This window comes from Leptosomus discolor, chromosome 13 (assembly GCF_034619465.1).
Source record: "Leptosomus discolor isolate bLepDis1 chromosome 13, bLepDis1.hap2, whole genome shotgun sequence".
NCBI classification, from domain to species: Eukaryota; Metazoa; Chordata; class Aves; order Leptosomiformes; family Leptosomidae; genus Leptosomus; species Leptosomus discolor.
In genome coordinates, this window is record NC_141403.1 from 20,479,507 (window position 1) to 20,495,047 (window position 15,541).

At 42.2% G+C, this 15,541-nt stretch overlaps 1 protein-coding gene across 2 annotated transcripts in view; it reads left to right on the forward strand.

The window, feature by feature from the left end:
• Positions 1 to 14,516, forward strand: part of LAMA3 (laminin subunit alpha 3) — a 114,378-nt gene extending 99,862 nt beyond the window's left edge. For both annotated transcript variants that reach the window (XM_086472719.1, XM_086472720.1), the window contains 19 exons: positions 318 to 469; positions 573 to 735; positions 1,218 to 1,351; positions 1,853 to 2,003; positions 2,856 to 2,975; positions 3,864 to 3,988; positions 4,329 to 4,449; positions 5,625 to 5,765; positions 6,545 to 6,675; positions 7,486 to 7,617; positions 9,264 to 9,408; positions 9,712 to 9,872; positions 10,280 to 10,469; positions 10,772 to 10,912; positions 11,711 to 11,870; positions 12,011 to 12,138; positions 13,641 to 13,734; positions 14,071 to 14,187; positions 14,371 to 14,516. In XM_086472719.1, the coding sequence (XP_086328845.1) occupies positions 318 to 469; positions 573 to 735; positions 1,218 to 1,351; positions 1,853 to 2,003; positions 2,856 to 2,975; positions 3,864 to 3,988; positions 4,329 to 4,449; positions 5,625 to 5,765; positions 6,545 to 6,675; positions 7,486 to 7,617; positions 9,264 to 9,408; positions 9,712 to 9,872; positions 10,280 to 10,469; positions 10,772 to 10,912; positions 11,711 to 11,870; positions 12,011 to 12,138; positions 13,641 to 13,734; positions 14,071 to 14,187; positions 14,371 to 14,516 (2,652 nt within the window). The remainder of the gene's footprint in view (positions 1 to 317; positions 470 to 572; positions 736 to 1,217; positions 1,352 to 1,852; positions 2,004 to 2,855; positions 2,976 to 3,863; positions 3,989 to 4,328; positions 4,450 to 5,624; positions 5,766 to 6,544; positions 6,676 to 7,485; positions 7,618 to 9,263; positions 9,409 to 9,711; positions 9,873 to 10,279; positions 10,470 to 10,771; positions 10,913 to 11,710; positions 11,871 to 12,010; positions 12,139 to 13,640; positions 13,735 to 14,070; positions 14,188 to 14,370) is intronic.
• The last annotated feature ends 1,025 nt before the right edge of the window (positions 14,517 to 15,541 follow it).

Sequence of the window (15,541 nt, forward strand, 5' to 3'; positions counted from 1 at the left end):
TGGGAGATGTTACAAATGTGAAAATTATAGTAGCTGCTCTTGTTATAAAAATAAAAAGCCACGTGTGGCTCTTCAATTACTATATAACTGTATTCCCTGAATCGGTGCAACACGTTACTCACTGAATCCGTGCAACATCTAAGATTACAATTTTTTCTTCCTAGAACTGATAAACTTAATAACAATTCTCATCATTAGGTGGGTGGATTTCTTATGACTCATGCACAGTATGATGATGTCTCTGAGGAAGTGTTGCTGTATTTCACCTTCATTAACATTAGTCATTTATTAATGATTATTTGCTTTGCTATTCTTAGGCTTCCAAGGATTATATTGGTATGGCTGTGAAAGATGGTCGCCTCACTTGTGTCTATAACCTGGGAGACGGTGACGTAGAAATAGATGTGCAGCCGTCTGTGAGTCAGAGCAAAACTGAGGAAGCTGTTATGGATCAAGTTAAGTTTGAAAGGTATCAAAGAGCCACAGTGCACAGCAGTCTTTTCCAAAACCTTTTCTTTTTTCCCGAACATCTTTTATTAGTGTGATGTGACATTTGCCTGTTTTGGTTTTAGGATTTACCAGTATGTAAAGCTGAGTTACGTCAAAGCAGCAACATCAGCTTCCCCAGAGCATGAAAGCCCTCTGACTGCAAGCAGTGGAAGCAGTGACGTTCTCCTAAATCTTGATCCCAGCACTGTTGTCTTTTATGTTGGAGGATACCCACCGGATTTTAGGGTACAAAGAGTTGCTTAGTCTTTAAAAGAGATTTCCATGTTAATCGTTCTGTTGTTCTTCCACAAGTGGAAGTAGCAGTCTTTCAAAGGCTGTGTAAAGGTTTATCCGTGTCAGCAGGAAAAGCCGGGATGCCAGGAGGTGCTACTTCCTGCGGAAGCTGTCTGGCTTAGGGCACGCTAGAACTCAAAGAGGGGAGCACGATGGTATTTCATCAGCTGAGGACAGCATGAAGCCTGTCCAGCATCGCTGAGTGCTGTTCCCGATACATCTACATGACTCAGCTCTGAGTTGTGCTGCAGTACTCCTGGGGTGGTGTCCGATGGTTTGGGTATTACATACAAAGATATAATAATTTTATGATATTTAGAATGTCATATTCTGTGTCTTAACTAATATTTGCTGTAAGTCTTAGCAGTTACATGCCAATGTAAAATTTTGTCAGCTGCTGACGATGGAATGTTTTTGATGACACTATTTTGCAGCCACCACGTAAGCTAGACTACCCTCATTATGAAGGCTGCATTGAATTAGACAACCTAAATGAGCATATTATCAGCCTTTACAATTTCAAGAGGACATTTAACCTCAATACCACTGAGGTGCAACCCTGCAGAAGGTATGATATGAACACAGAAGTGTTTTCACAGTTCTGTAATTTTTATCACTATGAATTCGTGTCTTTTCACGTCCCGAAGAAGAACCACTGTGGCTAAACTGGTGATTTTTTTTTTCTAACTCTTGGTCATTACTACATTTCTTGGAGAAAATCCTCAGTGTTGGCATGATTCACATCCAGGGCAATCTCAGTCCACTGGCCAAGAATTTAAATGTTATAATACGCAGACACAATTCATGGACTAATGTATTCAGCTCCATTATAAAGTAAATATTACATTAAGTACAAAAAAGGCAGTCACTAATGATTTCCTCTCTAAGGACCACATGCGAATCCAACAGAAGCCAGTGAAGGTTTTTCTCTTTACTTGGGTTAGATGAGAATTTGGCCCTGTACCAAATGCTTTCACTTCAGCTTTTTCAAAATTATAATGGCAGTAAGTCCACGTGGTAGTAGGTTTTGCTCTCACATATTCACGCCTGTGACATTGAATTATTACAGGTACAAAGAAGAGACTGACCAAAGCTACTTTGAGGGCACTGGGTATGCCAGTGTCACACTGAAAGAACCAAATACCCACAGCCGAGTCCGCTACGAGCAGACAATAGAGACTACTGCAGATGAAGGCATCGTGTTTTTTGCAGCGAATGGGGTAATTCATGGGATGCTTCCATCTGTTTTGTGGTCCCAGAACATTTTAAAAAAAACTTACTCGAGAACGTGTTAGATTTAGTAATAACTGTAAGGAGATTTCTTAAAAGTGATATTTTTTTTCCATGTGGCACATTAGTAGGTTCTGCTGTATGTTTAATGTCATAGGTGGTCCTGTGAGGAGCTGGGGGTTGGACTTGGTGGTCCTTGTGGGTCCCTTCCACTTGAGATATTCTGTGGTTCTGTAACGGCTGCTGAATACTCACTTTGTCAAGGCTGAGAAAAAAACCCGTTCCAAGTAGCTCCTCCATTATGCCACGCAGAGAGTTCAGAACTGGGGTCGGCAGGGAGGATTTAATCCGAATCAAGCCAATTTTGAAATACAGAAATCCTCCAAAAGTGGAAGTGCACTCCTCAAATCTGGGTATGGGTAGTAACAGAGTAAGGACGAGTTTAAAGTGACTTGGTGCCTTCTACCTGTAAAGGTGCTCAAAACAGCAGTGATGCTACTTACCTAATAATATTATACGCATGTTTGCAATCACAGTGACATGTTCTGCATAGTTTCTCAGTGCTGTAAAAAGTCAGTAGGCATCTCGAAATGACAAAAAGCCCTCTAGAGATTTGGAGAATACAGCTGGAGCTGATACCAGATCTGTTTATAACAATTAAAAGTAATTATGGTTGATTATTTGAAGTTTTGGTGGTCTTTGTGTTACCTTTCCCCCAAAAACTTTATTGAAGCAACTAGACAGCTTCATTAAAATCGTTCACGTGACAGTGAAAAATCTATTAAATGTTTGATGGCAGTTTAATTGTGTTGGTGTTCTTTTGTTTTGTTTTTTTACTGCAGGATCAGTTCATCAGTGTGCTCATTAAAGATGGTCATACAGTTTTTAGATACAAAATTGGCTCTGAGTCTCCGAAAGAAATAGAAACCAATGCAACTGTAAATGATGGAACATATAAACAAGTATGTTGTTGTAAACAATCAAGTGATCATTATTTGTAAAAATACACATTAGCTGAAACTAAACATCTTGTTGTAAAGTTTAGTTGTGAACTTTTTCCTTTTGTGTTGAGGGGATCAAGCTGTTGGGGATTAGTTCGGACATGTGAAAATTAATCTTTCCACTGTCATGCTCTCCTGTAAGTTCAGTTTTAACAGAAAAACCACCAAAGAACAAAACTCTTTGACAGAGCTTTGCTTTACTTAGACAGCTGTGTACGTTGCAATTATTAACATTACTTTAATAGTGTTTTCACCACCTAAGGGTTTATTTCTTCAGGCCAGGCTGATCTTCACAGAGATGACTTTTTTGTAGTCTTTGTGTTGTTGCTTGTCTACTCAGCTCCAGTCTGTCTGTTTTGTAGCGCTGCTAGAGCGAAGTCGTAAAGACGTTGTTAAAACCTTTCCTTGCCATGCTGATTCATTCCCACTTTTCCCCTGGCTACTCCTCCAACTAAATAGCGTAGCTCGCGGGGTCTGCTGGAGGGAGCCTTTCTGCCCTGCTGGGTCAAGTCCGCCCAGCTGACTGACCTACTCTCCGTATCAGGCAGCAGCTCCTGAATCTTCAGCTGCAAACAGAATATCTGAATCTTAGGTGAGGTGGATCCTGAGGGTAATAAAACCTCACCTTGGATTGGATAGTAGGGCATTTTCCTTAGGCATTTTCTTTGGCTAAATGCCCAAATTTTGCAAAGTACCTTTGAACTACTGCAGTTATTCTGGGCTACTAAACAAGAGGAGGGGGGAAAAAACCCCCCCACATTGTGTCCTGCTCAGTGGGAGTACTTTTAATCTGCTGAATGATTTTTGTTTCTGCTGAGTGAAATAATTCTCATTATTCACCTATTTCAGATTCATTTGGTGCTTGCCCGAAGTAGGAATACTGTTCATGTCAGTCCTGATATTAAGGCCAACATAAATGTCTTCCTTTTCACTAAGTACTACTTAGGTGGAATTCCACCTTCTCTGCGGGAACGGTGAGTAACCATGAAAAGACTGTAATACACAGGCGTTGTATGGAAACTCCATCTAAGCACTTTCCTTAGGCAATGTCTTTCACACTCGGTGTCAGGTATCAATGTGATAGGAAAATAGCCAGCGTATAACGATCATAATCCGTGATTTTTGGTGGGATCTTTGTGGGAGTGTATCCTGAGGATTGGGTTTGATCAGTGTGAAGTATGTGTGTGCAAGAAAGATTGCTCTTCTGCTGGTTTTCTGTTTCTTACATTGTCGGCATTTACAGGCTACAATACCGGGGTGTGCTTTGAAATACCAGGCTACTGAACTCTTTTTCCTTCTGCTCCCTGAAACCAGCTTTAATATATCCACACCTCCATTCCGGGGCTGCATGAAGAATGTGAAAAACCCTAACACCGCATCTGTTATTTTTGACGAGACTGTTGGTGTCAGCAAGAAATGTTCCGATGACTGGAAGGTAACTAACAAAGTCCCTTAAAAAGTTCTGCTGGAGTTCATAGAGTCTGGTTTGTCTATAAATCCCAGATCATTATGTTTTACTTAGGTTGTAAGTAGTATCTGGTTAACGTGTGATGGCAATGAAAAATTTGGGCTTGGTATGACGATACGGAAGAAAGGAGACTCCACCCCTACTGTGACAGCTTGCTCCAGCACATAGTCCACCTTTTTACTACAGGGTACAATTAAGAATCCAGATTTACCATGTAAACTCGTTGGCTTCCAGTTGCTGTTATTGATTAGGCCAGAATACTTAGTTACTTAATACTACTCAAGGTCTTTCTTCTTGCCAACTTGTTTATGCTTCCTAATTAAATGTCCTCGCAACCTTTTTTCTTGAAAGAGCTAAGCAGACTCTGCTTCCACGCGAGTCTCTCATTGTAAGGCTATTGTTCCACTCATCTGATTGTTTTATCATTATTTCCTGAGTTTTGCCACATTCTTTTTAAAATAGGGTAACGTGCTGTTTCAGTGTTGGCTTAACCAATGCTGCACGGAGAGGTGAAAATTGCCCTTCTGCTTCCTGCTGCTGCCTTGGTGCGTGGTCCCACTTGCTGTTTTTACTATGGCATTGCACTGAAAGTTTGAGCTCATTTGTTTTCCTTTTGTGGCATCTAAACCTTTCACAGAGCAATTTCTGTGCAGGCCATTTCTCTATGCAGAGCATGTGACCTTCATTCTCTCTCTGTATCCTTATAACTTCTCGTGTATTAAAATAGGTTTTGTTCAAAAAAGCCCAGGTATGCTCTGTCCTGCGACTCACACGTTTCGGTTCTGTAGCTCATCTGCACAGCTCTGTCCGGACGAATCATCCCTCCAGCTGCTCACTTTTGTGTCCCCAAATGGGAAGACTTTCCAAGCCGTCATGCCGATGCAGAGTAGCTGGGGATGAACAGCTCATTATGCTCAGCGAGCCTCGCCCCCCTTTAGGGTTTCTCGGATCACAGTTAGTGCTGGTGAAACCAATTCAGTCGGTCTGTTCTGTGCTGAAATAATGACACTTGCAGTTTGCCTTGTGCTTGGTTTTGCCTGGAGTCGGTCACAGTTGTGTTGAGTAGAGCGGTTGTTGTCCCATGTTGCCATTTCTTCCGATTAAAAGGAGAACCGCTCAAAGCATTATTTTGTCTCTTTCAGCTCATCAGATCTGCAGCTTTCTCCAAGAAGGGAACGCTGAGCCTGAGTGCAGCAGGTTTCCCATTTCCCAAGGATTTCCAAGTTGGCTTTGGCTTTCAGACCGTGGCATCGACTGGAACACTCTTGAATTACAATCTATGGGTATGAAACATGTTCAACTTAGAATATGCGATCGGTTTTATTTCTGGGTCAGCCACGTCTGTTTGTGACTGTGTCCATTTGGCATCAGTCCTAAGTCTCATGTAGATTCCTGTATTTAAGGCAAGAAATGGCTATTATAATCATCTTTTGAGCATGGCATCTTGCGTGTCATAGGCCAGAGAAACTCATCCTGGCGATTTCTTCACTCAACCAACAAGCAGTTCAACGAGTAACTGAGCTTTGAACTCGAGCCTTCTGCAGAGTAGCTCATGCACCAGAGCACCGCAATCCCAATAAGATAACTGTTGCCTGATACAGTTGGCTGGAAAATTTCTCAGGAAAAACTGGCACTGCCCATGCAGAAATGTTACCTCGGTCAAATACGCAGAGAAAAGGGGTTGATTTTGGCTGTGTTCCCCCAGAAAGCAGGGAGGTTCAAGCAGAGCCCCATTCTGGCTGGCTGGAGGAGTTAGGCAGTGAAGTGCATAACAGGCATTTGAGGAGTGGGGAGTTGAAACCTCTGCTATTTGTAAAAATAATTTTAACAAGTATTTTAAATAACTGTTTGGTATTTGAGCGCAGAGGTATTTCAGAACAGGACTACCCCAATCATGCAGAATTGGGCATAATATCTGGTACTAGATGACTGAGAAATGCAGTTTTAGTGTAAGAAATTAATTTCTCTCCCACAAGAGACCACTGAGAACTATTAATGGCAATATCAAGGAGAACTAAAGGCACTTGCATTTACCTGATCATTTTGTGGGATTGCTTTATAGCCTAATATTCTTACCATCTTTCTGAGACCTGGCTTTGTAATTGCAAAGATGGGAGAGAAGGAAATGGAACTGAAAAAGAAATACGAGGATGGGTCAATGCATTATGTGACAGTAATAAAGACAGACAACAGGTGAGTCCAGTTCTTTATCTGATTCTTTTATGTTGTGACCAGAGGAAGAAGATTAAAACTTTGTGTGACTTGTTCCTTGGGCACACAGTTAAAATGGCCTCTGCTAGCCAAGGACACTGAAATAGTGAAGCAGAAGGAGATTTTTAGTCTATGAACGTGCATGTTGGTACCCGTGATGTTTCAGCTGTACCTCACTGTGCATGTCTTTTATAGATTGTCTGAGTTTTCATGGCTTGACAAGCTGGAGCTTTGGAGCTCTTCCCCTTCCTATAGCCTTTACATATGTCACTGTACGTTAGAATTCTGTCTAACACGGTTGGCTGAAGGCCAAGGGAAGAAGCTAATATTGTGTCTGTTTTACGTATTGATTTCTGTGGAACACATGAAATGACATCAGTGTTAGTGAAAGTGGAAAGTTTTGAATGATTGGTTAGAACTTCAGGTAATTATAGCGTAATATTATGTGTACCAGCTGTTGGTAACGTGTCAAGTCCACTGCTTTGCCACCAAGGCTGAAATCCTGTCCCATAGTTTTCAATGAGAGTTTTTTCATGAATTTCAACTGGACCAGCATTTCACCGTAGGACTGAAGTACCAGCTTCAACTCTTGCTCAATACCTGCTCCCAAAAAGCAGAGCGGTTTCACAGCAGTCAATGAGCACATACTGAAAAAATCCCAGAAGTAAGCTAAGGAGGCTCTAGCCAAATTACAACGTAAGAAGAAAACACATCTGTCAAATGGTTCTTAATTTGTGTATTTCATTTAGGTTCAGAACTATTTCATGCTTGTTTTGGTTCACTTTGTTTCAGAGTACGTCTGCTGGTTGATGATGAATCAGCACTAGCATCAGTTGACTCTCCAAGAGCACGGGCATTAATCGAACCTATAAAATTTGGTGGAGATAGTTTTGAAGGTTGCATCTCAAACATCTTTATAAAAAGGTATTTGGCCTAGAAGGATTTTAGTTTCATGCACTTTGGTTTGTTTTCCTTCTTTAATCATGTTAAAATCACTTTTTGCCAAATTCCTCCTCTTCTCCACGCGAGAAGCCTTCGTGAATGCATAACTTTGCTGCCCCAAAATATTCTTTTATTCAGGCAGATTATACGTGGTATCAAGTTGTAAGTGAATCTGCTGTTCAGGCGTAATGGAATTTGAGTCTGAATCATACCTGTTTAGTAGTCTTTTAACCAAAGAATGAACTCAACGTAGTGAATGGGAAGTGTCCCAGCAAGGCATCCAACAAAGATCTGCTGGACTGTATTCTCATGGCTACCCAGGGAGCCAGGTGACGGAGCGAGCACAGCTTACGGACAGCCAAACAGTTACACGGACCAGTGAGAGCGTGTGTGTAGAAATCCTCTGCCTGATTGATGTTGAGTCTTTTTTTCACATGTGTTTGGTCATTAGAGACATCTTACAGGCAAAATTTAGGAGAAGAATTCTGCATAAATATGTTCTTTAAAGAAGAGCATTCCTTGAGTCACAAGTGACGTCCCGGTGGGGCTGTATTTTAGCTAAGTTTTGGTGAATATTTATACGGGTGTAGAGTTTACAAAAAACAGTGTATTTTGGTTTGATTATCATAGAATGACAGAACGGTTTGGGTTGGAAGGGATCTTTAGAGACCATCTAGTTCCAACCCCCCTGCCGCAGGCAGGGACATCTTTCACTAGACCAGGTTGCTCAGCTTATATCTTCATTTAAAGCACTGCAAGAGAATGAAGTAACCTGAATATTTACCTCCCTATCAGAAAACAAACATGGGAAATTGCTTTTAGTACAAAAATAGATGGAGAATTAGTATTGTAGCTAGTCTGATCGAGTGAGTAGCGAACTGGACCAGAACTGAAGAAGTTCAGGTTCTGCTCCAAACTCTACCATTCTTCTCATAGAAAACCAGGAGCAAGGAGCTTCGTTGCTTTTTCTAGTTGTAAAATGTTCTGTAATTTACTGATCAGGGATGCTGGGTACAACTTAGGAAATGACAGTATTACTTAGTGTTATTCTTTATGCGTACAGGAAATTGGCTTTGACAGTCTTTCTGATAATTTGGCTATAATACTAAAGCTACACAGGAAGTTGTGATGGGCTTTGCCCCTTGACAAATGTCATTAGAACATCTTATTTAAGAGGAGAGTGAACCATTGGGTTAGCAGGACCTGATGTTGCCATTTTTTTCTTGATCTGCCACTGGTTATGCATAATTAACCGGCAAAGTTTTGCAGTCTGATCCAGAAATCGTATTCAGTCAAGGCTGCCGTCATTTCCCCCCCTTTTTTCAATGGCAATATTTGGTTGGGTTTTTAAAATAGATAGCTTTTAGCAAAAAATACTCCGTTTAGAAGAGATGAGAACAAAACATCAGAGTTTTTACATAGCCGAAAAGAAATGGGCAGAACCAGGGCAAATAGGAATACTTTTTACAGCATTGAACCTACGTTTTTCATCAAAAAAGAAATTGGTACTTCAGCATCAGGTCACTGGGAAATCTGTTTTGTACAGAACACAGTTTTACAAGATGTTGTTGATTACGCTAAGGAAAAGGCATGCTGTGTCACAGCACTTACCGCTTCCATCGCTCCAGGGCAGGGCAGCTCCCCGAGGTTCAAAATCTCATTAATTATACTGCAAAGACCGCTGTATCCCTTGGAGCTTGCCGCAAATACGAGAACCTTGAACCAGTGCTGCTGAAGGAATTTAAAAATCCTCTCCGGCTGAAGATGCTCAAGGTAGGCTTATTTCTGCTGTCATCTTTGCTCCGTACTGACGTCAAGGCTTTGTCTGCACTGCTGTGGTTGTAGAACTGAGACTCAGATGTTAGTATTTTCCTTCCGTCTCACATCTGAAGCAAGTTCTTTCTGTGTTGAAGTTCTATGCTAAACCCAGACCTGTCCAGAATGACAACAGCTTCTCTGTCATTTGGAGAAGGCTGTTGATCGCCTCAGGTGGGAACTCTTGTTGCGGTGCAGATTGAAATCATTCTTTTCATGTTCTTGCATCGTAAATGATTCAATTCTGGCTTACAGATACAGAATGAAAAATACCTTGGTTATCTGAAAGCTGCTGACATGCAAAACCAGCAAAACCACATTTTACCAACTCAGTTAAATGTCAGCAGTGAAGCATATCTCCTTGGAAGCATCGCCAACAGTTTCATATCCTACATGTTTTCTCCACCGTCATCTACAGACAGGTAATACGAATGTTCTCTGTTCCTATCCTAACACTGGAATTGTCAAAGCTGCTTGAATCTGTGGGTGCTGAGTTAGGATTTTCTTCTTGCTTATGTCTTGGGGCATAAGAGAAGAGTGCTTCTAAGGGTTCAGGCGGGTTTCTTTCTATGCTAACATTTACCTAAACTGAGCAGATTAACTTGGATGTGGTGGCCAGTTACAGTGCATATTGGTGCCGAGTCCTGAGCCTGAATATGTCAACTGCCTTTCACATTCAGAAATGCAGGCAATGTAGAACACTGATTCCACCCAAAAGCTCTTCTGCATTTCACAAATGCGGTTTCACTGGCATTTTTCTGGAGAACAGAAAGAATACAAGCACTACCAAAACAGACCTGTAGTTGAACGTGCTTACTTTCCACTACAGGTTACATTTTTCTGTAGATGTACGGACTCGGTCATCACGAGGATTAATAGTTTTCATGGAGGAAAGGTCTGAGGACTCTTACATCGCTCTCCACATTTCGAAAGGACGTTTTGTCTTTTCACTTGGCTCTGGAGGAAAACGAATCAAAATCAAAACCGGTACTAAATACAACGATGGGCAGTGGCACGCTGTAAGTAGCACGGCACAGGAGCTGTGGTGAAACCACAACTAGCATTCATCAGGCACAGCCTATTGGATTTTTAAGTATTAGAAATTTGCCTTTGGTTGTCTGAAATGAACTCTGATGCGTGGAAGTTGGTGTGGTTGACAGGTCTCCGTCATGAGAGAGTTTATAGAGACTGATGGTCCCAGCATGTTCTTTTCGGTTTAAATATTTCAACAATATGTGTTTAAGTTAAAGGAAAAAAAAATCTCCAGTGGCTTTCATTGGCCTTGGGGTTTTTCATTCTGTTACGTTTGCACCCTGCAAAGGTGGTCTTCAGCATCGATGGGGAGAATGCCCGCCTTGTCGTTGATGGTCTGAGGGCCCAGCACGGACGATTAGCAACAAATTCTGCCATCAGCATTAAGCCACCAGCCTACGTGGGAGGGCTGCCCTCACTGAAAAGACAGGTAACTGACACGTCCACCCCCCCCCATGCTGCACTAATTACATGGGAAAGTGTTCATATGCGGGATTTCCGTGTTGAAAAGGTTTGGGGGATATTTCCAAGCAGCAGGTGAGCACCATCTGTGGTTGGTGTTTGCGGTTGTGCACTACAGAGCTTTTTCCTCACCCGCTCACACAGCTCTCAGCTGGACCCGTATTTTCAGCGTGTGTTGCTGAGGCACTGATGACAACCACGTGCTGTTTTCATTCTATTCTTTAAAAAACAGAAAAGACTAAAGTCACATTTGTAATTCCAGGAATACCCTCTTCCCACAGAACATTTACCTCAGTGGACTAAGCGATAACCTGTAGAGAAGCAAAGGAATCCTTCTCATTAAGGAATTGTGAATGTAGAACTGGATTTTAATCTGAAATACGTGTGGTTCCTATTACTTTAAAAAATGGACAATTAACGATGCAGGGCATTGTATAAAGTCAGATTGAAGTAAACAGACTCTTAGGAAGGGAAGGGTATACCTGAGACTTTACAACTCCTATTGCATTGTCTTTTTGACACATCATTGGGAAGTATCTCTTCTGCAAGCAGGGGTTATGTTAACTCAAAATCAACTGTTACTTTCAAGTTTTAAGCTCTTTTTTTAAATTTTGGAATACCTTTTCACTGCATCAGAGATGGGTTTTCAGTGCCTTTAGTGCCAGTTGGCTTTCTACAGTCCAACAGTGCAAAAGAACTAGTGGGTATTCTTGCTAAAACAATTGCCATCATGCTTTAGTATTCATGGTTTGAAATATGCTTTCAGAATATACCAATGAACAGTTTCAAGGGTTGCCTGAGGAATTTTAAGATGAATGGGAAAGTCATGAATGCACCTCATCAAAAAAATGGCGTACTTCCATGTCTGGATGTTCCCACGGACACGGGCATTTATTTTTTTAATGAAGGAGGCCATATCACCATTGGTAAGCTGCGCAGAGGTCATGGTATGTGGAATTATGTCTGAAGTATGTATGTGTAAGGGGGCTTTTGTTTATTTTTTACACGGTTTTCCAGTTGTCTCCTCCTATGATCGTTCCTCTACCCCCTGTTTAATTCCCTACAGGTCATTTGCTGATGGGCTTGGATTTTAGGATTGCATTTAGCATTCAGCCAAGGAGTTCAACAGGTGTACTCCTCCACGCTGGAAGCAAGCAAGACAACTACTTGACTATTTACATGGACGGAGGAAAGGCAAGTACAGGCCGTGTTTCCGTTTCAGCTGTATTGCCTCATTCAGCAGGGGCAATTCTGACCTTGAACTCTGGACTTACGCGTCACCACGCTCGTCTATAGGTATAACGTTAAACGGCTTCCTCAGGGCGGTTTAAAACATGGCCTGGCAAACTGAGCGTTTCACCTGTCTCTGTGCCTCCGTTAGCAGCTTCCACTGTGCGCACGCTAGTTTGCACGTGCTTTCCTCACAGCGGGCAGCAGGAGGGCACAGTCTTGATTTTTCTCAGGCTTCTGAGCCTTTGCCAAATCCCACTGGGATTTTGGCCAGAGGCTACAGAACTCTGTGGCTTATTCCCACTCCTACGTCAGTCATCATGTGGCTGCACTGAAGTAGCTCCATAACTCCCTCCGTTAGAGAACTTGAGCACCTTGCTTTGTGTTGGCGTCTTCTCCCCTAGTTGTGTCGTGGTGGTGGTTGTTGTCACTGTTGCTTTTTCATAACGTAACAGCTTCAGAATGTGAGTCTTGGACTACAAAACTATTGTGGTTGCTGCTGGCGAGGCGTCAAACAGAAAGATGTCAGCGCTCCGCAGAACCTGCTGTCTCATGGCACGGTTTGAACCAGCATGAGCCCACCTTACTTCAGAGAGCTCAGCTTTGCTCTTCTCTTCCCAGATTAGGGATTGGTTTTATTCTTTATCTTTCTGTTGTCAGTTAGTTTCCCCCAGGTCACCGATCTGGTTCAAGACAGAGCTAGCACATGGAAGCAGGGGCATCAACAGCCGGGGACTCCTTAAGGGCAAGACTGACCGCTTTTTTCAGCAGTAACTTAGATTAATCCCGGCTGTACGCGTGGACAGGATGCAAGAGGAAGGAACAGAAGGTCGATGGGACGCTGTCAGTCAGCCTGATAGGAAGTGGACTCAGCATATCAGTTACCTGACCATTACTGAGTTTGTTGTAACCATCACACCAAACGAGAGTTTGAGAGGAAGATGTTGAAAAAAACCCGTAATGCACTCACAGGAGTGAGAAGCAAGATGTGAGAAAGCACAAGCAGGTGCTTGTTCAAAATGTCATCCTACGTAGTCAGGCTGCAAGCCTCGTGAGTGCATTACCAGTGGTCCAAAATTGCGTGAAAAGCCAGAGGAATGTATGGCAGAGGTTCTCTCAGGAGATGCCAAGCATGTGGATGCTTTGGGAAAGGAAAGGAAGGCCTAGTTGGAAAGACCTTGTCCCAGAGAGATTACGTCAAAAGAATTAACGTAATTTTGTAAGACTGAGAGGGAGAGGCAAAGGTATGCATTTATGCTTGTAACACTTGTCCAATATCCTCTCCTGGGATTCTGTTAGGGAAATTTACTTTCCTCTTGGAGAGGATAATTTCTGAAATGTGTGCGTACTGGCGGGGACCCGAAGTGAAACCCAGCCATCACAAATTCAGTAAGTTACATAAAGTGCTGTATTTTGCTATTGCTCTTTTCTTTGCCACGGTACCTTGAAAGAGAACTTTTTTACAGGTCATTGCTGCTGGAAATGGTGGTGCTGGAGAATTCCAGACAACAGTCACACCTGAGCAACCTCTGTCTGACGGACAGTGGCATCCTATTGCAGGTACGTTGTACATACCCGCTCTGAAACCTTGAAAGGACGGTGGGCACAGAGCAGTTGCAGCTCCAGATTTCTATTGTTCATTTCACTTCTGTTTATTCTGAGAATACTCTTTAGAAAAATGAAAGTGTCCTGTGTTTACTCAAGGCTTTACGTAAGACGGGGTTTGGGGGCTGTATTTAGCCCCAGAGTACCTAGACACGTCAGTCTGACTTTGAATTAAAATAAAATCTATTTTTCCTAAGAGTTAAATTTCAAGACAGATGCTATTTAAAAATAGTGCCCTGTCTAGTTGATTCTTTAATAGGGCTGAGTACCCGTGTACGTGCTTCTTTGCAGTCTCTCAGAAGGAGAACACGGTGCAGCTAGAGGTGGGCACACAGAGTAACTCTACCACTGCCCTTCCACCCTCTCCTAGACGTGTGCATCAGCCACTCTACTTCGGCAAGATTCCAGGTAATATTATTGCTTCTTACTCTTTCATGTATCTACTGGCCTTTTTTCCTTTCCAAAGCAAAGGCCCCATTCATGCACACAGTCCTGTATCATTCCCCCTCTTTTGAAAGCCTTGCAGTAATAAATGTTCTTTAAAGTCATTCTCATTTTATTAACTTGATCTTTCTACCTTGTTTTTCGTAGCAAATTTGGACACGCCGTGGCTTCCAGTTAAAGACCCGTTTTTTGGCTGTCTTCTGAATATTGACATCAATGACAAACCTGTCTCCACCAGGAGAATTTCAGAGGTTCACGGGGCAGTGAGTTTGCATGGGTGCCCAGTGAAGTAACTTTGCTCTTAGAGTAGCTCTACACACATCGGGTTGGGTCTGCTGAAGTACCGTGAGAATTCAGGCAGCCCGCGTTCCCCTCTTGCTGATCACCGTGTCACCGTCACCACGCTGGTTGTTGAGAACAGCTGGTGAGCAAACGTGTCCTCTGGATGTGGACTGTGCCAAAGCAAAGCAAAAGTGTTTGCTTTGATAAACTCCCTCCTGAGTGTTACTGATTTCCAAGGTAAGCCGTTGTGCCTTTTGAAAGAGGTGCAGAAAACGTAATTGTACATACCCTGCGGGGCCAAATTCTGCTCTCGCCCACAACAGCATAGACTTGAGTAACTCCAGTGTCTTAACTTTGGAAATTTGCCTTAGTGCTGGTCATCCTGAGAGCAAATATGATCCACTAATATAAAGAATTTTATAAAAATATAAATCTCTTCGGATTGATGTTTATACAGAAATGTACATTAATGTTCAAAGTAATAATAATATAAATGGAGTTTGAAGCACTTTAAGGAGTGAAACTCTGGGAGTTTGTTACAATGCTAGGAATTCTGGGGCCAAATAAATGCAGTATGTTCTTAAAACCATCCCTCATCTTGTTTGGTTATTTGACCCTGGTGTTTCTTTGATGTGCTTTTTTCCAGGCTGCTATATCCTGCTTGCTTTAGGCAAATATTTCTGTAGCTTTAAGAAGCTGATTTGTCTGAATAAGGAGTCTGTCATCTCTGCTTAGTACAATTCGGTTATATAAAAACCTCAGAAAGAGAGTAATTTTTCTTGTAATCTTCAAAGTCAGAAAGTCTCCTCTGTGGGCTTTTTTCTTTTTTATTGAATGAAGACAAGTTATATTAGGAACAGCAGTTGCACCTGCTGCAGTTATGTAGCAAGAATTGCAGGACTAAATCAGCAAAACTGTTTTCTTTGACATTCAAATCCTTGTACCTGATCATGACCCATGGGGGAGGGCAGGGGGACCCAGTTTGCTTTATTCTCCTGAATACAGGGCTGGCCTGAATAGACTGGACACGGCTGCT